Source organism: Candoia aspera, chromosome 4 (genome assembly GCF_035149785.1).
Source record: "Candoia aspera isolate rCanAsp1 chromosome 4, rCanAsp1.hap2, whole genome shotgun sequence".
NCBI classification, from domain to species: domain Eukaryota; kingdom Metazoa; phylum Chordata; class Lepidosauria; order Squamata; family Boidae; genus Candoia; species Candoia aspera.
In genome coordinates, this window is record NC_086156.1 from 4,467,118 (window position 1) to 4,493,068 (window position 25,951).

The 25,951-nt window shown below is 45.9% G+C and overlaps 1 protein-coding gene across 1 annotated transcript; it reads right to left on the minus strand.

Moving 5' to 3' along the window:
* AQP1 (aquaporin 1 (Colton blood group)) lies at positions 1-25,951 on the minus strand. The gene is made up of 5 exons (XM_063303327.1): positions 25,832-25,951; positions 24,917-25,448; positions 4,139-4,303; positions 635-715; positions 1-277 (listed from the first exon to the last, which is right to left on the minus strand). The coding sequence occupies exons 2-5, from the start codon at positions 25,304-25,306 to the stop codon at positions 104-106; spliced, it is 810 nt and encodes a 269-aa protein (XP_063159397.1). The 5' UTR covers positions 25,307-25,448; positions 25,832-25,951; the 3' UTR covers positions 1-103.

Here is a 25,951-nt window from a genome sequence, read left to right on the forward strand (position 1 = left end):
TTGTTTTAGAAAGAGTCTATAATACTGATAAAACTCATCCACATATAAAAAAGATAACATTTTCCAGAGACGGATGCCTTTTCTTCCCAGCCTTGACCCTCCCTTATTTTGGCTTCATCTCTACTCGCGAGTCGTCAGCATCCAGGTCGTATTCTTCCGCGTTCCCGGTGGTCCAAGCCTTCATGCGGTCTGTTATCTCGCTTCTTCGGGGCGCCAGGATGAAGTCATAGATGAGAGCTGCACTGGCCCCTCCCAGCATGGGGCCGACCCAGAAGATCTGAAATCCAAGACAAAGGGGGCTCCATTCAATACAGCTGTGCCCACCCCAGCTTGGCAGATGTGCCAATCCACCCACCCACCCATCCACCCATCCGTCCGTCACTACCTTGTGTCTTCCTTCAGTGTATATGGGCTCCTCTGCCCAATTACTGACGTAGAAAGAAATGGAAGGAAATGTATTCTACGGAACATCATCCTCCCCATCAAGGTGAGGTTGGCCCCACTCTGCTGTCTTTCCAGAAATCCCTTAAAACTTGGTTTCATCAGCAGGCCTGGGGATCCCTCGGGAATAGGGAGCCCAGGGAATTACTACAGGTAGTCCTCGCTTAACGACCCCAATGGAGCAGAAACTTACCCAGTGGTCGGCAAAGTGAGTGGTGACCAACGCCGATCCAAAGGACCGAGCCGGGTTGATGCCGCAACCTGTGTAATCGATCTGCGGGAGGCAAGCGAAGGAGATCCGATTAGCAGGAGCTGTGCTTGCAGGCCGACAGCAGCAATTTCACCCAGAGAGTGTTAAGGGACATCCAGTTACACGCAGGAGGGCGGGGGGGGGGGGGGGCTGTTTCCAGTTTTGAAAGATCACAGGTAGCTCAGCACACACTTGCTGGGCACATCAACAAACATCAGACCGCTCTCTTACTTTCTATTTCTTTATTTCCTATGTTTCTATTTCTTTATTTTCTCTGTTTCTATTTCTTATTTCTCTGTTTCTATTTATTTTCTCTGTTTCTATTTCTTATTTCTATTTTTCTATTTCTTTATTTTCTATATTTCTATTTCTTTATTTTCTATTTCTTTATTTCCTATGTTTCTATTTCTTTATTTTCTCTGTTTCTATTTCTTATTTCTATTTTTCTATTTCTTTATTTTCTATATTTCTATTTCTTTACTTTCTATTTCTTTATTTCCTATGTTTCTATTTCTTTATTTTCTCTGTTTCTATTTCTTATTTCTCTGTTTCTATTTATTTTCTCTGTTTCTATTTCTTATTTCTATTTTTCTATTTCTTTATTTTCTATATTTCTATTTCTTTATTTTCTATGTTTCTATTTCATTATCTATGTTTCTATTTCTTTATTTTCCACGTTTCTATTTCTTTATTTTCTAAGTTTTTATTTCTTTATTTTCTATATTTCTATTTCTTATTTCTTATTTCTATTTCTTTATTTTCTATTTTTCTATTTCTATTTTTTCTATTCCTTTATATCTCCAGAGAGCTTTACGTGAGGATTTGGGATAAACTGTTGGGGGTGGGGTTGTTGTTTGTTGTTTGTTTTGTTTCTGATGTGAGTGATTGATCTGTGGGTGCTGGAAGGGTTGGCTTTATTTCTGTACGGGTTTTGACAAGTTCTGCCCTGTCTTTCCATCTGGGGCACTGACAGTTTTGCACAACCCTATTACATTTGCATTCCTCCTGTTTTGCTCTCAACAACATCCCTGTGAGGTAGGCTGGAGAGAGAGAGAGAGAGACTGGACCAAGGCTAGTGGTGGGGTAGAATCTGGATCTCCCTAGTTCACATCTAACAACAATCTTGCAAGGTAGGCTGGGCACAGAGGAAGATACTGACCCAAAGTCCTCCAGGGAGCTTCTGGGTCACAGGCAGAACTAGAACCCAGGTCTCCCCACTCCTGGTTGGTTCAGGTTCAGCAGGACTGTGACCACCTGGAAGAATTTGGCTGTATGCGTTGAATCCCAGTGGGTCTGTTCCTCTGATTCCAAACATTTTTCCCTTTCACAAACACCCTGAAATGTCTCTGAAATGAAATCACATTTAGCTTTTCTTCTTGCCCCATTCACCAAATTTTGGAGTGTGGGCTCCACCATGCCACTGAAGCCCCAAATACCACCTTCAGCCTGGAAAACATACTGTGTGGATAGCTTGCTTGTTGTGTGAATCCACCCCGAGCGTGGATCCAGTGGTTCAAAGGACGTAATACAGTAAGTAGGTAGAAAACATTCTGTTCCAATCTATTCTTTCTCTCGACCATGCCAATCCAGCTGTTTTGGGGTGGTCTGGCAGCTCTTTAGAAGCAAATCTTCTGGAACAGGAAGTGGTTTGGAACAGCCGACTTGGCATTGTCCAAAAGCCTCAATTGTGGTGTGGAGGAAGGATGGAAATTCCTGGAGTTCCCTGGAATAGGCCATTCCCAAAATAGAATGTTTTGCTCATATCTCCAGCAGAGGCAGAACCTGGCCTGCCACTGAGATGAACAGGACCAACCCAAGATATTTTGCTGCCTGAATTGAAGAAGAAAAAAATTGGATGGTGTCTTCTGTCTATTCCAGGAATGAAGATGGCTTGGCAATAGAAGGTTTGTTAACACTTTTGGGGGATCAGCAATCCATTCATCCCTGAAGGCCTCGTGCTTAAAGATCACAAGGCAGACCTCTTTCTTTAGCACCTTGACACCACCTAGTAGAACTTGCTCCTAAAGCAATTGGGACACTTTGTCAAAAGGTAGGACAAGTTCTGGGGGTGAGTTGGGCTCTCCTTTAGGAACGGCCCCTTGACCAGAGCGAGACCTGCCTCCACATTTGTTACAGTTGGGTATCTTAGATGATATAAAGATATATCTTCAACATTATCTAGGTTATTCCCCAACCAGTCTAGTAGAACATGAGGGACATCAAAAAGGTCAAGTTGCCAGGCTCTGTCATGTCACTGCACCTGCCATCTTGACTTTTCTGACATTCTCCTGTCCCCTATGGATGCCCCTGCTGCACACTGGCTGTTTTGCACAACGTATGAAGTTTGCATTTAATTAGGACAAATGTAATCAACTCTCAACTCTGAATTTTCCTTTCTGTCCCATTTAGAACGACCCTAAGGTGTCTGGGGACTGCATGGGACACTTTCAAAGACTGTGTCAGCCCCACCAAGTAGACCAGACCAGGAATCAACTCCACAGGAAAGCTAAAACTGCTTTTATTGAGGATGGGTACAATACCAGAATCCTGCCAGTCTGGTTGTGCTGTATCCCCTACCCTTCTTATACCCATGTGAATTAGGGAGGTGTCTGTCTGAACCGCTTCCACATCCTTTCTGCTTGTTTTGAACTTAAGATACGTTTTCCCTGTTGTCGCTTTGGTAACAGACCTGGCCTGTCTCCATCAAGATCATCTTCCTTGCTGTCTACATAATACCTGCATAATACGGCTACATGTTTTATGACACTCTAGACATCCACTTGCCTCCCTTATGTTTTATGACTGCTAAGCAATGTAATAAATAAGCTGATTAAAGAGTGAGGAGCTTGTACATGGCCCAGTGGCCAGATTCACACAATATGCATAACTAGGTCCATGAACACCTAGAAACAACCTTCACACGACATGCTAAACTTATCTAGTGTTGACTTTGGTCAGATTTTATGGGCTTAATGCGTGGAATAAACCCAGCGTGGTTGGTTAGTTTATGATTCAGTGTACTGCATTAACCCAGAAAATGGATTAATCTAGTAACCAGGTTATGTGTATTGTGAATGCAGCCAGTGGGTTGTTTTCTGGTTCTAGAGGGAGTATGGAGATGACCTTGAAGAAAGAAGGTAGGATTGGTTATGTAAACATCAGCTTAGCCCAGGAAAACAGGAAAGTGTGAGAAAGATACTCAAGATTGCTCCACCTTGATTCTCTTTGGTCTGGGGGGGAGGAGAGAGAGACAAACTCTGGCAAGCTTTCAGGATGCTGTTATTATGCCCTCTAACAACAGAGTTCCAATAATCCTTGTGTCATCTGTTTCCTGACCTGACCTACCAAAAAGGGCAAACACAGGCCACTGGGTCAAGTGAGAAAACTGGTGCTTGGCCCATTACGGTTTAGCAAACGTGCCAATAGGGCCATTGAATTCATACCCACCGCCAGGAGATGACCCAACGCCACTGAAAGGCCAATGGCCAGCGGTGCCGATCCTGAGACGTCCGTTCTCCTCTTGTCCGTTGTGGCGAGCACACACAGCACCAGCTGCAAAGTGGCAATGATTTCGATGCCAAGGCCTTGTCCAGGATTGACCCCTTGTGCCAACTGCAAAGGAACAAGGCAACAGAGAGATAAATCCATGCTCTGCACCGTGATGAAACTGAATGGGACACAACAGTGAAGAATCTGAAACCGGAAGGTTTGCACTCGGAGATATGCACAGCTGGGGAGTCCCTGGTGCCCTCCGAGCCTTGTTGCGACGAAACGTCTGCAAGAAAACAACAAGGCTCGGAGAGCACCAGGGACTCCACAGTTCAACCCTGAGCTACAGAGATTCTCTTCGATTGGTATGCAGAGCTCCATGGAAGGGCTCCTCAGCTTTCAGTAGTGACTTAAGCCTGGGGTCAATATGGCCCCACATGTCCCCAGTGTTGGGAGCAACTTTGACACCAACCATTGGCTCAGTTGGTTTCTGTTCAGAGGAAACATTGTGGAGATAATTCAGCAGCCTTTCCCTTGTAGCTGGGGACCATGGTCCCATTGGCAGGAGATCCTGAGTTATCCCATCTCCTGGGATTTCCCCCCTTCTGTAGCAGAAGTGCCCTGGGAACTAATTCCCACCAACCCATAATCTTCTAGAGGTGCACCAAAAGGTGATGTTGCCACTTCTCTCTGCCCAGTGGCTGATCATGAAGAACAAGGGCAGGGACAGGCAGGGCCGCAACTAGGTTGGGGGGAACCGGGGCATGTGCCCCAGGCGCCGTGCTGGGGGGGGGGCGCCAAAATGGGCGTGGAATCCATGTTTGCCCCGGGCGACACAGACCCTAGTTGCGGCCCTGGGGACAGGGTGCCCTCTGCCCATCGTCCCATTAACCAACTGGGCGGGATGCTGAGTACCAACCTACCGTAGGAGAAGGGAACTCAGCCTTGGGGCTGTGAGGGGTGCGGGAAGTGAAAATCCAGGAGTTGTGTAGAAGTGGCCTCAGCTTGGGGACTGGGACCCGCTCAGTGCTCCCTGCTCTTGGGAAAGTACAACTGCGCCTTTTTGACTTCTTCTGACATTTCAGTAGGGAAGAAAAACGATGCTTGCATGTTAAGAAAATAAAAATAAACCTAATGCTGTACTGTAATACATGGAAGACTGCTGTTGTTTCCAGAAACATTGCAAATGCGTCTATTTTTCCAGCAATATTGCTTTTGCCTCCAAGATGGCCACCTGTTTTATGACACTCTTGCTGTCATGAGTAAGGATGGCGAGCAGGGGGCTCCCACCCAGACTGTCAAGCGCATGCGTAGCACTGAGGAATTGGTCAGCCATTCCAAGAGACACAGATCGGGACCGCCTTAACCCTTGGGGGTTATATGTCTGGGTTTTTCCCATGCTTCTTCAGTTTGTTAGGATTCTTGTTAAGTACTAGTAATAAATATTAGAGACCAGTTCATTGTCTCAGTGTGTTTCCTGGTAGTTAGGACACTTGCCTCCCTTAAGTTTTTTAGCTGCTAAGCAATGTAATAAATAAGCTGGTTAAAGAGGGAGGAGCCAATATAAGATGCCATTTGAAACAACAGGATATTTTTATTTTTAACTTCGGGTAGCATCCCTATTATCCTTGGGAGAAGAGCAATGAGAAATCTCGATAAAATAGTTAAGAGCAGAGACATCACACTGACAACAAAGGTCCGCATAGTTAAAGCAATGGTGTTCCCCGTAGTAACCTATGGCTGAGAGAGCTGGACCATGAGGAAGGCTGAGCGAAGGAAGATCGATGCTTTGGAACTGTGGTGTTGGAGGAAAATCCTGAGAGTGCCTTGGACTGCAAGAAGATCAGACCAGTCCATCCTCCAGGAAATAAAGCCAGACTGCTCACTGGAGGGAATGATATTCAAGGCAAAACTGAAATACTTTGGCCACACAATGAGAAGACAGGACACCCTGGAGAAGATGCTGATGCTGGGGAGAGTGGAGGGCAAAAGGAAGAGGGGCCGACCAAGGGCAAGGTGGATGGATGATATTCTAGAGGTGACGGACTCGTCCCTGGGGGAGCTGGGGGTGTTGACGACCGACAGGAAGCTCTGGCGTGGGCTGGTCCATGAAGTCACGAAGAGTCGGAAGCGACTAAACGAATAAACAACAAAAAGCATCCCTATTAACAATTCCCCTTTCATTTGTAAAGATATCTCAGCATGGTCCACTCTGGGTTTAAATCAAATAGCAAAATCTAAATGATGATTAAAATGTTTAATCCTTTCCTAGGGGGAGATATAGGGGGAGATCGCAACCTAGATGTTGCAGGGAAAAAAAGGTTGCTAGTTGATTTCTCTTCCTTTCATATAGGAAACTAGTCAAAGATGGTCGTGTCTGATTTCATGCATTCTGGTGGATCAGATCTCAGCAAACCGCTGCATCTTCTTCCAAGGAAAGACAAAATCAATTACATCGCTTTTAGCAAACCGAGGGACAAAATGAATTAACGTGATGATATCATCTCGTGGGCTTGTCCCTTGTGGCCAAAATGGCTGCTCAGACTTTATTATTACAGTCACAGACCAGAATTACAAATAATAATAAAGAAATACATTGTCATGCATTGAAATACGTTAAAAATACATTAAATGAAATGAACAAAACATGATAACGTATTTACAGATTGATAGAATCATCAGTGGGCAGTCGAGGTCTGCCTAATTTGCAGACAGCCTAGCAAAATTTAGCTACGTTCAGGGAAACTAAATCATTCTGATCAGACAGCAACAACGAAAATGGCTACTTGTTTTTGGATTTTTTTTTTAAAGTTCCTCTTCTGAGCAAATTTTACTGCAAACATCTCCAAATGGTCCTTTTATGACCCACTAGCACAACTTCCACGGTACGGGAGATCTGCAGATTCATAAGAGAACAGAAGGGCGGGATCCCTTTTTTTCAGAATCACTTTTATTTTTTTTACTTCCCCAGCATTATGGGGAAAAAAGAGAAAAAGGGACAGAGCTGTTGTACAGTTTTGGCAACCTCTGTGTAATGATAAGTTGCCAGGAGTTGGGCAATGAATAATAGGAATAATATGGAGGAGGAGGAGGAGGAGGAGGAGGAGGAGGAGGAGGAGGAGGAGGAGGAGATAGAGAAGAAGATAAATGAGGAAAAGGAGTTGTGGCTTCCATCTTGACTTTTTTGACCCCCCCTCCCACAGACACCCCTAGCATGGAGAAAGACCTCTCTGCTTCCCCAAGCTGGTGCCTTGGAAGTTTCTGAACCATCATGAAAAGCCATCCCACAAGGAGAGCACTGTAACAATCCAGTTTTGTCATTATACCCCTATTTTCCTCCATAAGTGGCTTATGGGATTTTGCCATAATTAGAGCTGTATAATTGGAAATTGAGACAAGGGAAGGGAAGGGAAGAAGAAGCAAGGATGAAAGAGGGGGACTGTGAACAAAGGTGGATTGCAGAAACTGAGATTCCTATTATTATTAGCCTATTAGCCTGGAATGGAAATGAGAAGTGAAGTCCATAGTGCAGTGTTTCTCAACCTTGGCAACTTGAAGACGTGTGGACTTCAACTCCCAGAATGTACATGCTGGCTGGGGAATTCTGGGAGTTGAAGTCCACACATCTTCAAGTTGCCATGGTTGAGAAACACTGCCATGGAGACAAGGCTACCAGATCTGGGCTGCAACATTCCAGATGGCCACTAGGGGACAGAAAGCAGCTGGTGGGAATTATTTAAACACTTGGCCGCCATCTGGTGGTCTTCTGAAATATCTGCAGCCCAGATCATCTATTAGAAAAATAAACAATCCATGAATGAATTATCCACAAAACTCCGTGATTCTGTGTGTCTCCTTATTCCTGATCTCTGTCTTGATTAGTCTTCCCCAAGCTTGCACTTTTGGCAGTGCCCTTCACCTCAATGGCCATCTTGGCTGGGGATAATGGTAGGTGTGGTCCAACCGTGCTGGAAGGATGGGAAGGGCTGGGTAGAACTGACCACCTATGAACAGCAAAGGAGGATTTGTTGGACTAAATGCTACTTTGGAAACCTTCTCCCTGACATCGAGGTCAGAATCGGTTGGAACACTCAGTCCGATGAGACAACACGTTTCTGGCCTCTGAAACAACGCCCCCAGCACATACAGAGCATCGGCAGCGAAGGATCACAGTTGAATTGGCCAGGTCAAAAGGCTTCCCTGCTGCTGCATTAAAATGCTCTCCACCCACCCTTGAGTCTGCAGAAAACCAGACAGTGATGAAAAGTGTTGTCCTCACTGCCAGCCCCACTTTTCCTCTCTGTGCCCAGTCCCTGCCAGGGCCCTGCCTTCCCTCCAGGGCAACGGGAACAAAGGCTAACAGACTGTACACCCAAGATTGAGGCTCTTGGACCCCGTTGGAAGAATGGGGGAAATGTTATTTCAATAGGGGTTAGGGAGAGATGGAAGCAATGTCATGGGAACATGGAGGAGGGGGGGGGGAAAAGATAGACAAGGAGGAGGAGGAGGAGGAGGAGGAGGAGGAGGAGGAGGAGGAGGAGGAGGAGGAGGAGGAGGAAGGGAGGAGGAGGAGGCAGGGCATCTTAAACATTTTCTAAATGCAATAATACACCATGCCAAACTTACATTTGAAACCTGGGCAGCTTCTTTCGTTCTTTTTGCATTTCTTGAATTCACTTAAGTCAGTCTATTGTATCATTCGTGAATCACTGTCTGTCCAGCTTAAGGGTCAGCCAATCGATGGGGACCGCTCTGCGACAGCCCCAAAGTGCCATCCCACCCTCCACATTTTACCTCCCCAAACAGGCTCTGGATTTTGTTGGCTGTTTTGCCTAGGAAGTCCATTTCCATAACTTGAACTAAGAATGCAGGTAATGGTACACATTTTTCCGAGTCAGAACTCTCATTTTCTCTCTGAACTTTTTTATGCAGAAAAAGGATGGAAAAAGGAAACAGGAAATGAAGACAGAACAAGGTATTCCAGATGATATTGTTCTCCAACGGTGAGATATTTTTTCCTCCGCGTTAGGTTTTTGCAAAGAATAGCAAGAGAACTAAAATGAGTTTTCATTGTGCAAACATGACAGCAAGAAGAATGAAAATCTTGTTATATAAAATGAAATCGTGGGCATGCAACTGTGCCCTTTTACAGTCAAAACAGAGTTTGGGTAGGCAGCAGGCTAACCAAGATTGAATTCGCTTTTATATAAGATGGGTCTGGAGAATCCATCATCACTCTCTCCCCAATACACAGGAAAACTCTATGAAGGTCTGAATCCCACACGATCCAACAGACCTCAGCTTCTCGGCTAACACGGATGTCTCTCCACCTGTGCAGTTTTGCTTAGCAACCAACGTATGAGGGGGCTTCCAACGGACACCCTCCAGATATGTTGGGATTGTAGCCCTCTGTTAGGACGTCACCCCTCAAATCACTCAACCAATAGAGCTGAAGATCCCACTTGTGGCAGAGTGCTGGAAAGCATTTGGCCCGAGAGATCAGAAAAAACACACACCAGGCACTTCTATTTCAGAAAACAGAAAACAGAAAACATAAGCAGGTCTCCATATACAGAAGTCCTGGATAGGCGCAAAAGCTTTACAAGCTCATATTTTACAGGCTCATACCCACACATATGTGCTCTGAGTAGGACTGGAAAGAGAGGCAGCCAAAAGGAAACTGGACAAGTCCAGACAAGTTCCCTTCCAGGCAATTAGCAGCTTTAGCTTATTTGGCCGTTCTTTTCACACCCCAGCCTGAGGATGCTTAAGTTTGGCCTGTTCACCCTGCCAGAGTGATTTGTTACTATAGTAACTTAGTGGCTTGCTCCTTGCAAACAACCAGATACCGACACCACTGACTTAGAATTCTGAAGCTGAAGTCCCAACACATCTGAAGGACACCAACTGAGAAGATGATATGGAACAATAGTCTAACTTAGGACCTTGCAAATAGAACAGTCCTGCTGGATCAGGCAAAGTCCCATCTTTACTTCTCATGGAGGCCAACCAGATGCCTCTGAGATTCTCACTAGCAGGAAAGGGACACTTAGCCCTCTCCCTCCAATGTTCTTTAGCAACTGGGTTTTGGAGGCAGGTTACCCCCAACACAAAGGAAGTCCCCTCCTGTGGCATGTCCTCCCACCATATATAAGAACTTGTATGTGGGAAAGACCTTGGGAGACTGGGCAAAGAGATGCTGCCAAGGGAATGGTCAGATAAGAGAGGGCTTAGCCCACAGCTGCATAATGGGTGGAGAAAGAGGCTCAGGAGGGACCCTCCCTAGTTTCTTGGGTTGTAAAGGAGATGGCAGGAAGAGGGGGGATGAGTCTGAAGGGGAGGGTGATGTAATGGTATATGGGAAAGAGCTTTGGAGATGGGGCGAAGAGACGCTGCCAAGGGAATGGTCAGATAAGAATCAGCCCACAGCTGGAGAGTGGGCAGGGCAAGAGGCTCAGAAGGGACCCTCCTTAGATTCTCAGGCTGTAAAGGAAATGCAGGGGGAGGATTGTACTTTCAGACTTGCAAGATTGATGTCAGCCTCACGGGTAAACCAGATAGGAATCCCAACTGGATGAGCTAATTCTACTTTATTGTAATGCAACGTTGACAGAATCTTGAAAGTACAATTCTCACACACCCCATCTTCTTTACTGCCTGAGAAACTAGGGAGGGTTCCTCCTGAGCCTCTTGCCCTGCCCACTCTCCAGCTGCGTGCTAGGCTGCCTCTTATCTGACCGTTCCCTTGGCCATATCTCTTTGCCCAGTCTCTTGAGGTCTTTCCCACATACCATTACAGAACCACACCTTCACTTGCAACATTGAGGAATATTAAAAGCCTGGCTCTTTCAACATGCATTTAGTGGTTAGAAGCAAAGAATGGAGGAAGTACCTGAACTTGGGATGAATCTGGTGGCTTGGATGATCATCAGTGGCTCACGGCAAGGTATGGTAGGTTTAAAAATGCATCATAAAAACAAAGTAGAAAATGGAGGAGGAGGAGGAGGAGGAGGAGGAGGAGGAGGAGGAGGAGGAGGAGGAGGAGGAATGCAAAAATTAAAGTATTGAGCATTCATGCAGGCCCAGAGATTGCCCTGGCCCAGGCCCTGCTACAAGTACCAAAGTTTTAAAACTTCTTGAAGGCCAGCAGGATCAGGGCCAAACAGAGGGGAGGCTGTTGTAGAGGGCAAGGATGTTGATGATGAAGGCACATCTCAAGCATCCCATAAGATGGCATTGTGTAATGGGCTGTGAGAATGACCTTGGGAGACAGGAGGAAGAGCCGCAGCCAAGGCAACGGTCCGAAAAGAGAAATCTGAGCCCAAAGCAGGGATGTAGTTGGAGAAAGCGTCTCAGACTTGACCCTCCCTGGTTCTCACAAAGATAAAGGCAGGGAAGGGGGAGGCACTTTCAGAGTTGCCGGATTCTGTTACTGTAACCTATAATCAAAGCGGTTCTAGTACTCACAACTTTGTGTTCAAGTCTGGTCTGCCGTGAAGGGCTGATTATTGAGTATGACAACCATACCTGGTCTTATATTTATTATTTATTTAAATGTATTGGCCGCCTAACTCTAGTGGACTCTTATAGGACAAGCAGAATGAATGGGAGGGGCAACCCCATAAATAGCCAGATCCTAAGCTAGGAAGGGCTTTTTAGGTGCTAACCAAATACTTTGGCCACACAATGAGAAGACAGGACACCCTGGAGAAGATGCTGATGCTGGGGAGAGTGGAGGGCAAAAGGAAGAGGGGCCGACCAAGGGCAAGGTGGATGGATGGTATTCTAGAGGTGACGGACTCGTCCCTGGGGGAGCTGGGGGTGTTGACGACCGACAGGAATCTCTGGCGTGGGCTGGTCCGTGAAGCCACGAAGAATCGGAAGCGACTGAAGGAATCAACAACAACAACAGCCCCTTGAATCACCCCTGGAAACCAGCTGGGGACCACTGCAGCCCATGAAATAGGGGTGCAACATGGGCATACTGGAGTGTATCCATAACTCCTCCTGCCACTGTTTTATAGACTAGCTGTAATGTCCCAATGTCCAACCGACCAGAGTCCCCCGATTGGAGGAGATGGGTGGGGACAAATTGAATTAATAAATAAATAAAGCGGTCTTCAAGGTCAGCCCCATATAGGACACATTGCAGTAGCCCAAACAAGAGGTGGCTGATGTACAAGATGCGTTTGTGCCCAAAGTGCTGCAAGTTGTGAGCAAGAACTGCAAAGCTGCCAAGTTTGAGAAACCCTGCTGTAAACCATGGTGAGAAAGTATAAATTCCTGTTGTGTTCTAGTGGGCACAATAGGGCATAAAAAGAAGAATTATGGTCCCATTTAAGATGTCAAAACAGGAATAGGAGCCCAGAGCCAACAGTAAATATCGGCATGTCCATTCATCCCTCCAACAAGCATGATTCAATTTTCTGAAATGCCTCGTTTCAGACTGCTACCATTGTCTGGGCCCTGTGGGAATGCTTTCCAAGGAATGAAGAAAAGCAATGTGGGAAGATGTTCACACGTTCTGAAATTGGGAATAAAATCAGTGCAAAGCAGAAAGTTTTGCAAAGCTGTGGATTCCGAGCTACAGCTTCTCTGCTCTCATTATCTTTGACCGACTTCAGAGACCCGTCGGCATTTCGTGGCAGGACCTGCTTTCCATGCCAGCACCTACAGTGAAATTAAAAGCAACTCTCAAGGGGCAGAGAAAGGGCAAGAGAAGGCCACCAAGTTGGCACATGGCTTGTGACATTTCACAGGAAGGTCCGGGAGATTGGAATGTGGAGACCGAGAAGCCAATTTCACATAATACTGAATCAAGCCTGGAATCTGAACTGGGGGGCAGGGGGGGAATAAAAGTAGGCAATTGAATTAAGAGTGAATGACTGAACTGCACCAAACTCTCCTTTTGCATGTTTTAAATTCCTGTGGCAGACAGGCATCTCAGACAGGACAGTTTTTACAAACTAGCTCATCACAGCCCGACAGCAAGACATGAACAGTTTAATTTTGCCAGGCCTATCACACTAAACTGTGGTTATTTTTCTGTTCATAACTGTCCTGCTGTCTGTATTGCTGAGTGTTCCTCTAAATATCCTCACAGGAGTATCCTGCTCTTGCAACAAAGTCTTCTGTTTATCTCTTTTATTCTCAAGATGCTTGAGAATTCCTTTCCAATTTTTCATGGCGATGCTGGTGATGGTGATGATGAGGTATTAAATTTATATGCCGCCCAGCTCCCAGCGAATCTGGATGGTTTACCAACTGTTTACAATGTTTAAAAAGATTTTTCCAAATGTTGGAGGTTTCTCTTGAGAAACACTGGTCTATATATTTCCATCTGAAAAAAAAACATGGAATATAGTATTCCGTTGGAATTAAGATGAAGAGCTAAAGATTGCTGAGAGGCAGACTGTTCAGGGAAGGCAGTATTTCTCAACCTCAGCAGCTTTAAGATGGGTGGACTTCAACTCCCAGAATCCCCCATACTAGCTGGGGAATTCTGGGAGTCAAAGACCATGCATCTTAAAATTGTCAAGGTTGAGAAACACCAAGTAAAGGGATGTTGATTCACACCTGTTGGCCACCCTGGACTTCCTGTGATTGGCCAGCAGATGTCACCACCTAGCTGCTCTCAGCTGACCTAGGACAGGCTAAACAGAATCCAAGTGTGGTTAGCACACTCGGACAGGAGACCACTGGGAATTCTCCAAATTGTGAATTCCACTAGGAAGTTAAAAAGACAACTGGGACGAAGAAAGACAAGGGCTAAACATTTCTACTGGGTTGTCAAAAAGAAAAAGAAAAAGAAAGGTACATGCACGTACAGGAGCTGAGCTTGATTCAAAGGAATTGAATAAATTTAATTTAACCTTTCGTTTAGCTCTGTTTTTAAATTGGCCTTTTAAGAAAACAAAATGCCCTGTTCTCATGAGGTTAACGAAACATAAAGAAGATGGTGATGCTTATGGACCCAAGAACCACTTTAAATTTTCTATGCACAACGGATGCTCTGCTGATAACTGGTCCTGAAGACATGTAGGAAGTTGGGAAACAGCTGAACTGTTTATCACATTTCATCTCTTGCTTATTGACTAAAAGATGATCCATCTTCAGATCATTACAGAAATGGTTCCCTGGGGCTTCCTGGGGAAAAACATACGAAGTTCTGGAAACCCGACTCAACTCCGTCAGTCCCTGGATAATTGAAGAAATTAGATTTCATGAATTCCCAGTTAGGATGCTCCATTCGCCCAGTTAAGATGCTCAAATCCCAGTTAAGATGCTCAGATCAGACAATAAAAAAGCTAAGAAGGAACCAAAAAGACCAGAACTCATCCTTTCCAGCAAGCAACACCCAGATAAGCAGGGATTAACACCAGACACACAATCAAGCAGAAAACAGCATCCCAATCAAAGAATGACCAAGGAGACAAACAATCAAGCAGACAAAAATACCCTAACCAAGGCACTACCAAGGAGAAAACCATACCCCCACCATCACTGACAGGGCAAACCACCCTATATAAAAAGGGAGCAAACCCCACACTCCTTCGCACTGATGACATTCCCTAGTCAGGTAATGAAACATCTGAAAGCAAACCACCAAGCTCAGAGAGCACCAAGGACTCCACGGGACAGGAGACCACCAGGAAATCTCTGACAAATTGAAAAATGTTCCAGAAGAAGGCAGAAGCAAACCACTTCCGTGCTGTTGCCAAGAATGCAACACAGATGCATCCATAAAATCACCAGGAGCTGAGCATAACTCAAAGGTTAAGGACAACCAGCATGCCTTGCTACTTATTCGAATCTTCTACAATGCCATGAAAGAGGAGGGAGAAAAAAAACAGATCTCTATGTTTTCTATCCTTGGCACCATTTCTCTAACCTTTATAGATCATTGCACACACACACACTTTCTCTCTGCCTTAGTTGCCATAGGAAAAAGTCAACAAAAGTTTCCACACAGCAAAACTTAGACATGAGCTTGGGAACTGTTCCCCTGATACCACAAAGGATTTCTACACAAATTAGGGAACACCAAAACTCAGTGGCAGGATGTTATTTTCCTGCATGTGAGAGAGTAGCGTCCCCCCACCCCCACCTCCCCCACCCCCAGCAATTTCTATTAAAAGACCCACAAGTTCTTTAAGGAGTCCGGTAGCTAACCATTCATGCCACCTTCACAGCCCAGCTGTTCTACAGATGTGCGGGACTCAACTCCCTAACCCAGTGTTTCCCAACCTTGGCAACTTTAAGATGTGTGGACTTTGACTCCCAGAATTCCCTGGCCAGCATGCTGGGAGTTGAGGTCCACAGAACTTACAGTTGCCAAGGTTGAGAAATGCCAACCAAGCAGATTCTGAGAGTGGCGTCAAAGAATTCTGGAGGCCGGGCGGCTGGGAAGGGCTGAACTGGATGGTAAATGTAGTCTGACGGATGTTAAGGTAATTTCGGAGAGGGCTTTGCACAGCAAAAGCCTCCTTGCCTGGTGGAGGAGGACTTTTCATTAAAAGAAAACGCTGCTAAGATAACCATGGACTGTTGGACTGGACAGTACCTACTGAGAGACAAAGAGAAAGAGGGAGGGAGGATGGATATCACATGGATGGATGGATGGATTTTAGATGGGTAGATGGATAGATCGATATAGATATTGAAAGGATGGATAAATGGATGATACATTGATTGATTTTAGATGGATGGATGGATGGGTATCAGATGGATGGATAGATAGATGATATGTTGATTGATTTTAGATGGATGACTGGATGGATGGATAGATTTTAGATGGATGGATGGATTTTAGATGGATGGATGGATGGATGGATGGATGGATGGATGGATGTATAGATAGATGCTATATTGATCGATTTTAGATGGATGGTGTGAAAGTGAAAGGTCCCCTGTGCAAGCACCGAGTCGTGTCTGACCCTTTGGGGGACGCCGGTTTTGTGACGTTTTCTTGGCAGTGGGGTGGTTTGCCATTGCCTTCCCCAGTCATCACCTTCCCCAGCAAGCTGGGTGCTCCTTTGACCGACCTCGGGAGGATGGAAGGCTGAGGCGACCTGAGCCGGCTACCCGAGAGAGAATCCGGCTTCCGCTGGGATCGAACTCGGGTCGTGGGGAGAGTTTCGGGTGCAACGCTGCCGCCTACCACTCTGCGCCACACAAGGCTCTAATGGATGGATGGATGGATGGATAAATATCAGATGGATGGATAGATAGATGATACATTGATCGATTTTGGATGGATGGGTGGGTGGGTGGATGGATGGATGATAGATTTTGGATGGATGGATATTGGATGGATGGATAGAGAGATGATACATTGATTGATTTTGGATGGATGGTGGATGGATGGATGGGTGGATATTGGATGGATGGATGAAAACAGCACCCTGAATTGTCAATAGAATTCTCTCCCCCATGCTACTCCCTTCGATCAGCTGTCTGGACCAGGAGATTTTACCACACACAAATTCTAGCAACGAAGAAGTCCATCAGAGTAGAACCATCCCAAGAGCAGCAAAAGAAGAATCAGAAATAGAGACTCCAGACTCAGCTGCAGTCTATCTGTCCTGTCTCAAACAGGGCAATCCCTTTCAAGCAAGGGCCTGTTCTGCTTCCATATTCCCTGAAGCCTTTGGCCAGTGATTTTGATCCTCATCCAGCTGGGCAATTCTTTTCCTGTATATCTCTGGAAATGTTTAGGGCTTCGAGGACAGTTAATAATACAGTTAGAAAAAAGGGAGTAAATTTAGATTTGATGGAGGAGGAGAAGGACAGGGAGACGAAATGCAGACCAGAGCTGCAAATCCGGGCTTTGAAACATGGAGCCAAACGTTAGTCACTTGGTAACATGAGTTGTCTTTTCAAAACCTTTTGGCCCTACCAACCAAAAGCAAGGGACTTTTTTTTTCGTTCTGTTGGCCTCAGCTACATTTCTCTCTCTCTCTCTTTGCCTGCTCTTCCTTCCAACTCATAAGTTACAGGTGACATTTTGCCAAGCGCGGAATAAAAGCCAGTGCAAGGGGAGTTGCTGAACTTGGAAAGGAGTTGCCGATTTTCCACCCCAAACATGGACATTCTAAATTTAGGGGTGTGCCGTGGCCCCCAGATGTTCTCCAGAGCTGAAGGTGGAAACGGGGTGTGCTTTTTCTCCCCCCCCCCCATCGAAATTACACTCAGACATTTGGGAGGGATAGGGAAACCCCCCCCCCCTTCTCACCAACGGTTTGAGATTTTAATTTTCTTTTCTTTTTTCTACAGGGTTTGAGGAAACCCAGAGGGAGAGAGCACTCCCAAGCTAAACTAAAGTTGGGGGCAACTGTCAACTCTCTTGCAAACCAGATCCCACATTTTTATTTATTTATATATATATATATATATAAAATTTATTCCCCGCCCATCTCACTCAGGGAGCGACTCTGGGCGGTTTACATAAAATAGGAATAAAACATTAATTAATTTGTTTTGTTGTAAACCTCCCAGAGTCCCTCCTTCTGGGGGGAGATGGGTGGTGATAAAAATGTGATAAATAAAATAAAAAATAAACAAATTAAAATACAATAGCTGTGCTCAGCCCGTTCAGCTCTCAGCAGGTTTTGCCTCTGGGAGTCAGCCCCGGGAAGGCCGTTTTGTGGAGAGCGAGGAAGAGTCAATCCTGATTTTAGAACCCAACCCTAAGGAGGAAGGGTCTCAGTGGTGGTATATAACTGAGAAAATGACCCCCCAAATCTTGAAATATTGATTGCAGAGTTCTCACAAAGCTCTACTGAAAAGTTCTTTCCCGGCTTCTGTTTTTCTGCTTTATGCTCGGACTGCTTGAGAATTCCTTTAGAATTTCTCTTGCTGGTATTTGGGGGGGTTTCTTTACCCTTGCTGGTGCAAAGTAGGCTTTCAACCTTTCTGCACCACTGTTTTTCATCACATCCACCTTGCGATCAAACAAAGCCTCCTAGGAGAATTTTTTTCTGCTTAGCTTGCAATGGAAGTGGGTAAAACTCAGCGGGCTGCAGTCTTTAAGAGAGACACATGAATAAATCATTTTAGCTTTGAGAGCTGGGTTTAAATATTCAAAGCAAAAAAGCAGTAAATAGCAGCCCACTTAGAAAAAGCAGATACAATACTTCAGAAAATTAAAACTGAAATCAAGTGCATGCACAGACCCGCTACAGCCCTTTTGCAATGCAGTAAGGATGCCCACGCCATATTTCATTCATGAGAATTTCACCCAAATTCTCTTTCCCTTGGAAACAGAGTCCACAGCAGGGGGAATCAAGTTCTGCAAGATGGCACTGTTCTGTGGCATATGCAAAAGAGGTGGGGTTCCTATTGTGTCATCACACCCTCCAACTTGCAGATTTGGATCCCCCACCCACCCACCCACTGGCATGGATGTCCCTATTTTGCAAAAAAAAAAAAATTGAAAGCACCGTCTCTTCCATCAATTGAAGGTAAACTGAGAGGGGGAGAAAAGGAAGAACTTTTTGAATATGCAATATATTATATACAGATATTATTCTTTTGCCTCTCAGCACTATTTCCTTGCATGCTTGAAGTTTAGGGCTGGTGAAGAAGCTTGCCAAACAATGATCAAAGGAGATGAAGACTGGGCTTCCCCACGCATCCCTGCACCTGTTAAATTTTCACCGAGGCAAAAATGCGAGGGAAGTGAGACTTTCCTGAACAGGAGAAAGAAGACAACTATCTAGCTGGACTTTAACCAGCCTGCAAAAATCTGTCTAGCCAGAGATGGCAGCAGTGAGTTAAGAGTTTATGTGTCTTTCTTGCCATCTAGTGGCCAACTGTAGGTTTGCAGCCCAGTTGTGGGGCTTAAAATAAATCTTCCAAAGTTTGTTTGTTTCAATTAATCAAGTTTTTTTTAAAGAAGAGCCACATTTTTTAAAAGTTTGTTCCTAGGACAATTAATCTGCTCCCTTAATAAACGGAGCAAATGGTTGCTTACAGCGTTCTCTTCTCTTTCGGTCCTCTCTTCCCAGTGTTAGATCTCCGGGGGTAAAAAATGGAGCCCTGAAATCAGAGGAATTGGCTCTGGGCTGAGGTTGCAAACAATCAATGAGGCTTCTGTTCCATCTCTTTCTTAGTCGCTCACTGCATCTATTCATAAGCCCTTCAATTCTGCAACTGCCAAGAAGCTTCTCCAAAATATGATTTAAATGCACGCAACAATTAAAAATTAAAAGATGGCCCAAAAGTGGCAGAAGGATAAAAGCCCAATGTTGTCTAACTCAGACTGGCAGGCAAGATTTCTCCAGGATCATCCGCTGCAGTCCTTACACAAAGGCTATTCATCAAGGACTTATTTTTCAATGCTTGCCCTGGTGGGGGAAGCAGGATTGGGACCCCAGGAGGGGAGATGGGGCTTCCTCGTATCCCTCCATTGACCCGAATGGAAAAACAAGGATGTGAGAAGGTGTATGCCCCCCCTCCCCAGGTGGGAGACAATAATGCAAAATAATTTTTTTCATTCCTGCATGTATGTATGCTTTGTTTTTCAAAAATCACAACAGTGACTTCTCTGATAGTTTTCGAACTGAGTGTGTGCGTGTATTCCTTTTTCCTGTCACTTCTATGGTTCTGGTTGATACGTTGCTGTTTTCCTTAAACCTTTCAACCTGAAGATGGGCGTGGACAGCAAGATCACCTTGGAAGCACCCTCAGAAAATCAGACTAAACCACAAAGGTGCCTTTTTGCCTCCTAGTCTCAGAGATGAAAAGTTGGGAATTTGGAATGATGGCCCCCTTGAGGAGACGGTGCCCAGTTGGACTTGCCACAATCCAAGAAGGATGTTGAAGAACTGGAAAGGTTGCAGAGAGGTCCGACAAAAGATGGTGACCCTTGGAGGCTGAATCTTACCCAGAATGGTTAAAATGTTTTGTGTAAAGAAGGGAAGGCTGAAGGGAGACCAATCCCATCTTCCAATCCCAGGATTTATTCTCCAGAGCTCTCAAGGGCAGGACAAGAACCAAAAGGTGGAAGCTTTACGGAGAGCTTCCATAACTCGGATTTCCCAACCGTGCGAGCCACGAAGCAGTGGAACAGCCTGCTTCCTGGAGTCATGGAGGGTCCATCTCTGGAGGTTTTCAAATCAAGTGTGAACACCCCTTTGTCTGGGATGGTCTGAAGATCCCTGCCCTGAGCAGGGGGTCGGACTAGAAGACCTCCCGGCTCCCTTCCAACTTTAGGACTCTGTGATATTTCTCAATGAAGCTTTCAGCCACTATGGCATTAGGAAAACTCTACTCTTAATCCCAAGTTCTCCACATAACTCTGGGTGGATTTGAGGCCTCTGGGAAGGAAGTTTCTCCCATCCCAGGGACGTTCTCTTTAGATGGCCTGTTTGAGCAGAATAAGCTGGTGATGAAATAGAATTTAGAGACAGGCTTTAACAGAGCAATGCAGAAACCTGTGTGTGCACACAAACACAGAGAGAATAGCAAAAGAACAGGGTGTTTTTCAGCTCAGACAGGATGAAAAAAAAGGGGAATTCTCTTTTCTTCCCTCCGTCCCTGCCTTCCTCCTCCTACTTTCTTTTCTTTCCTTCCTTCCTTCCTTCCTCCTTCCTTCCTTCCTTCCTTCCTTCCCCCTCCCTCCCCTTCTTTTTTTCTTTCTGTCTGTCTCTCTGTCTGTCTTTCCTTCCCTCCCTCTGGCTTCCCCATTTATTTTCCTTCCTGGAGCCACATATGGCAATCACTGATGGGGCCAAGAATGGAGGTGGATAAACGGCAGCATTTCGCCCCCAGAACACAAGCCTTGTTTTGTTATTGCAACTTGAAGGTAAAAAAAAAAGCCAATTGTCAAGTCACTGACAAAAAGGGGCTCCAGGCTCCAATTTTGCACCATGAAAAAGAAAAGTGCACCCTAAAAATATTGCCCCATTAAACTTCATACTTCATATACCCTCCCGCTCCTCAAACTGGGCTGATGTTTCCTATTTTTAGAAGGGAAAAAAGAACAGAATGGGTGCCCTAACCCTCTAGGTCTTAAGATAGTTACTTTTTCCTTAATCTATCACCCCAAAGCTTCCCCAAATACATTTTTAAAAATCAAGTCTTGCACAGGGTGCTCAAACTGTGAGCTGAGATTCCCTAGAGGAATCTTTCTCAACCTTGGCAACTTTAAGATGTATGGACTTCAACCCCCAGAATTCCCCAGCCAGCATGGGTGGGCTTCAACTCCCAAAATTCCCCAGCCAGTATGGGTGGGCTTCAACTCCCAGAATTCCCCAGCCAGCATGGGTGGACTTCAACTCCCCAAATTCTCCAGCCAGCATGGATGGGCTTCAACTCCCAGAATTCCCCAGCCAGATGGGTGGACTTCAACTCCCAGAATTCCCTGCTGGCTGGGGAATTCTGAGAGTTGAAGTCCACACATCTTCAAATTGCCAAGGTTGAGAAACATTGCCCTGGAGGGTCATTAATAACTGGGGCGGGGGGACAATTTTTAAAATACCTGAACAGGATTGCCCAGGCAAATCAGGAGGGCTATCAAAACTCATCCTGGGATTTACTCTTTGCTTTGCCTGCACATGTTTGCAGAAGGCCAATATGGTCCCACAAAATCTGAGAACTCTGGTTTAGGTAAACACTGAAGGATAAAAAGTGAGTGATATATTAATTTCTTAACTAGCTCCAACCCTTATGAAACCATTACTTTTATTCACAGGGAGGAGGGGTGTCACACAACTTAATCCGTGGTTTTAGTGGATCGTGGTACTCCTGTTCTGATCTTGTGGCCTCACCAGCCCCACCTTTCGCACATTTTATAACCCGTCCAGGGTTTTTTCAAGGAATAAATACACAAAGGTACATTTGGCTATCTAAAGAACATGGCCAGATCGTCCCTTGGAGAATAAATATGTGGTTGCTAAGAGTCAACGACGACTTGATGGCACATAATCAATACATCAATCAATCAATCAATTTTACCTGGATTGCAAAAATCACTACCTGTTTAGCCTTTCTAGCCAGGGATGGGCAGGGGTGGGTGGGCTGGTGGAGGGTTGTTTCCCTCTCTTAGAGATGGGTAACATGTAGTTCTCCAGATTGTCCACTTTCCAACAGTCCCATTGGCCAATTGTGGAAGACAATGAAGGATACAATCCAAGAGCATGGATAGTAGGCGGTGGCAGCCTTTGGCATCATGGGACCCCATCCCCAATCTCAAGTGATGGCTTTGATGCCCCACCCAAAGAAAAGTGGGTGAAATCTCATGAGATTTCAGAAAGATCTCAGGTGACTCCTATCTTCTCATGGGACAATTTCCAAGTGGGGGACAAGTTTTTAAATTGTATTTTATTTTTGAGGGAGGGGCAAACACACAGCCCAGACAGCCCACATTAACGGTATCTCTCGCATCCTAACCCTTCCTCATTTCTCCTCTGTCTGCTCCTCCTCTAGCAATAGTAGTCTCAACAGCTTTCTAGTCCTCACTGTGCCTCTGCATCATTTCCTGCAGCCTAAGGAAGATAGCTCCTTCTCCAAGCAGATTCCCTTACAAGATTCCCAACATTCCCTGACCCCACCTTTGCAATGCTGCCATAGCCAGGAGAATGAACTTGTTGAATGAAGAATCAATGTTTAAAAATCCAAAGCAGGTAGCTTGGTTGGTGTTCTGGTGAAAGGCCAGCTAGTTGGATGAACACTGAAGGAATCTACCATTTTCTGGAGAGTTTTGCTGTAGCTCAAATGTCCCAGCAAGGGGTGTTCTGTGATGTTTTCCATCCATCCATCCATCCATCCATCCAACCATCCTTGTTTTTTAACCCACTGCAGAAGGAGATGAAAAACTCTCTGAGGCTTTTTCACACATTGGGTTGGAAGATCTAAGAAAGGTGTGTGTTCCTCTTTGCAGTAGAAAAAAGATCTTTGAAGATTGAGCATAGGCATGCCACTGGCAGTCTTAAATAAGGGAGAACCTTCTGGTTGGTGGCCCCTTAAAACCTTCACTAAATATGCATAAAACAAGTGATGGTTTAGTTTGAGGGAACCCCCTTTATTTTAGCTACTGGAGAAGTTTTCCCTGGAGATGCTAGAACATGGACAGGCAAACTGGACCCCATTATGCAGGGGTGTCAGCAGGGTATGGTCAAAAAGCCAAGATGCAAAGCGCCTAAAAAATAGATGGGGCTTTGTTTGTACCATCAGGGTCACCATTTTGACTTTTTGGACCTTATCCTGTGGACCCCTTGCCATGGCTTTGGTGTGCAGCATGTGGAACTGCCCACCTCACCCCCACCCTGCCAGTCCTGGAACTAACAGCCAAAACAGTCAGCCTGGTTTTAAAGGGAGGCAGAGAAGAGGCAACACGTTGCTTTAAGCTTTGGAAAGTTTCAGACTGAAGCAGAGGGAGCTTTCGAGCTGCTGCCAGTTGGGGATTCAGCTGTCAAAAAGGACCGAGCTCCTCCTTGGATCCTGCAAAGGGGCCAAGAGCCTGACCCATTGACCGCTGCAACTGAAGGCTTCCTGAGGGGCATGTGCCAAGGGACATAGGTTATGCCTGAGTGTGCAAAGGCCGTGCCTCCATGTGCAAGGGTGGAAGATGGCTGAGGTCTCGCCCCTTCTGGCCATCCTTGTTCAAGGAAACAGGAAATTGAGAGATCACCCTTCCTGGCTGCAACAGGAGACTGAGGAAAACGTGCACCTTCTGTGCAATTCTTACAGGTGCAGTTCTGCAGCCCCAAATTGGTGCCTCAATTTGCCTTGGTGACTTTGCATATCTCCCTTGCAGTTGTCTGCTGGAGAAGATAAAGGTCAATCTATTAGGACAGCTTGCTGATGGACGCAGGTTTCTGTGTCTGAATGAGACCAAAGGGCCGCTCCCAGTTTTTATTTCTCTGGCTCCTGTGGCTTTAAGAACAGCAGGGTAACACCCCACCACACCAGAAAAAGAAAAGGAAAGGGAAAGGGAAAGGGAGAAGAAGAAGAAGAAGAAGAAGGGGAGGGGGAGGGGTTTTCCCACCTGTTGAATTTCTGCCTGTTTATAGTAATATTGTTGCTCTGCTGGCTAAACCACGCAAATCATTCTGAGGTTCTCAAACAGCTTTAATGTGTTCTTCCAAACACTTCAAATCTCACCCCCAGTCTTTGGCAAAGCAGTTTGTTTCAAGGCTGAAGAACGAATGCAGGCTGCCAACGTCCTTCCAGCAGGGAGATTCTGTGCCCTCGCCAGATGAGCAACGGTGAGTGGCCACTCCAACTAGGGCAGCTGGAAACCAGGAGCGCCGATATTTGGAATCTGCCTTGTCCACGGAGGAGCATTCGTCTCCTGCAGCTTATCTCCCACCTCTCGGCCAAATTGGCTTTTCTGGCCCCATCGGCCGCCCGAGGCTCTGCCCTGTCTTATATCTAGCCAAAACAGCTTTTCTTTGCCTCACACCCAGCTGTTAAAAGTCTTGAACCCTGGCTGGAGTCAACATCTCATTAGCATCTCTTGGACCTCTGTGCTGTAGTCGCTGTTGGAGAACTCCTGAAACCCTCAAAAGAAGAGTTTGCTGGCTCAGCTGCTGTGAAATTAAGCTCCCAGCAGTGCATTGATTTCCTAGTAAAGCGTGCCGAAGAACACCCCTGATTCATTTGGGGCAGAGGAAAGTAATTCATGCTTTCATCGCCCCTGAGGACTAGAATCAATACAACTCCTTAAACTCTTTAAGCTGAACCCCCAGAGCCGAAACAGCCCAGAAAAGAAGAGCTTTCCAGCCCCCTTACCTGATTGAGTCCCAGCAAGTTGTTCTCCAGGCTGGACGTGATGCCCGAAAGGATGGCGGTGGCCACCACTGCCCCCAGACACTGCGCGACCACGTACATGACGGCCCGGAGGATGCTGATCTGGCAGCTGAGCAGAAGGCCCAGGGTCACCGCTGGGTTCAGGTGGGCCCCGCTGATGTGGCCCACGCTTTGCGCCATGGTGGCGATGGAGATCCCAAAAGCCAGCGAGACCTTCACGTTGTCCTGAATGGGTGTGAAGGTCTTGTTAGCCATCACAGGGAACTGGAAGCCCAGCGCTGAGCCGATGCTGATGAAAATGAAGAGGGTCATGGCGAAAAACTCAGCTGCCACGGCTCGCCAGAATGCTTTCTTCTTCAATTCACTAGCCATGGTGTCCTTCCTCCGCTGTCTTCTCCTTCTCCTTCTCCTCCTCCTCCTCCTCCTTCCTTTTCTTCTTCCTCGTCCTCCTTCCCCCCTTCCCTTTCTCCCCTTCTCTTACTGCCTTCTCAGCTGGCTTCCTCCTGTGTGAAAACTGGGAAGTGAGAAAGACAGGAGAAGACGAATTATTTATAGGATTTTGGGTGGTCAGGAGGAGGGAAGGGTGTTGTACAATGGGAGGAAAGAACATCGAGCACGGTGCTTACTGTTAAACTGATGCAAGGCACCATCCGTCGCCTGCCAAAAAAAATTTTCCCCCTCTTCCACCAGCTTCCCCCACCCAGACAAGTTTTACTCCTTCATTCCTCCCTCTGCAGACTCAGTTCTCCAGGGCAGCTGCATCATTTTCAATGCTTCTCAATAATTCCTGATTAAAAAGCCACCAGGGTTCCACATTTCCAGGCTTCCTAATGCCTTGTCCTCATCCTACGCAGAGCCAAGACGCAGAAACCGATCGTAATTAAAGCCCTGTCTTACTTTCTTAATCGGGACTGCTCTTGCTTAAACCCTAGCTGAATTTTCTTGAAAAGTTTGCAGGCTGTTAGTCTCCCTTTCAGTGAATGTGGAGGGCTGTCTGTTGAAAGGAACGGTGCTGAC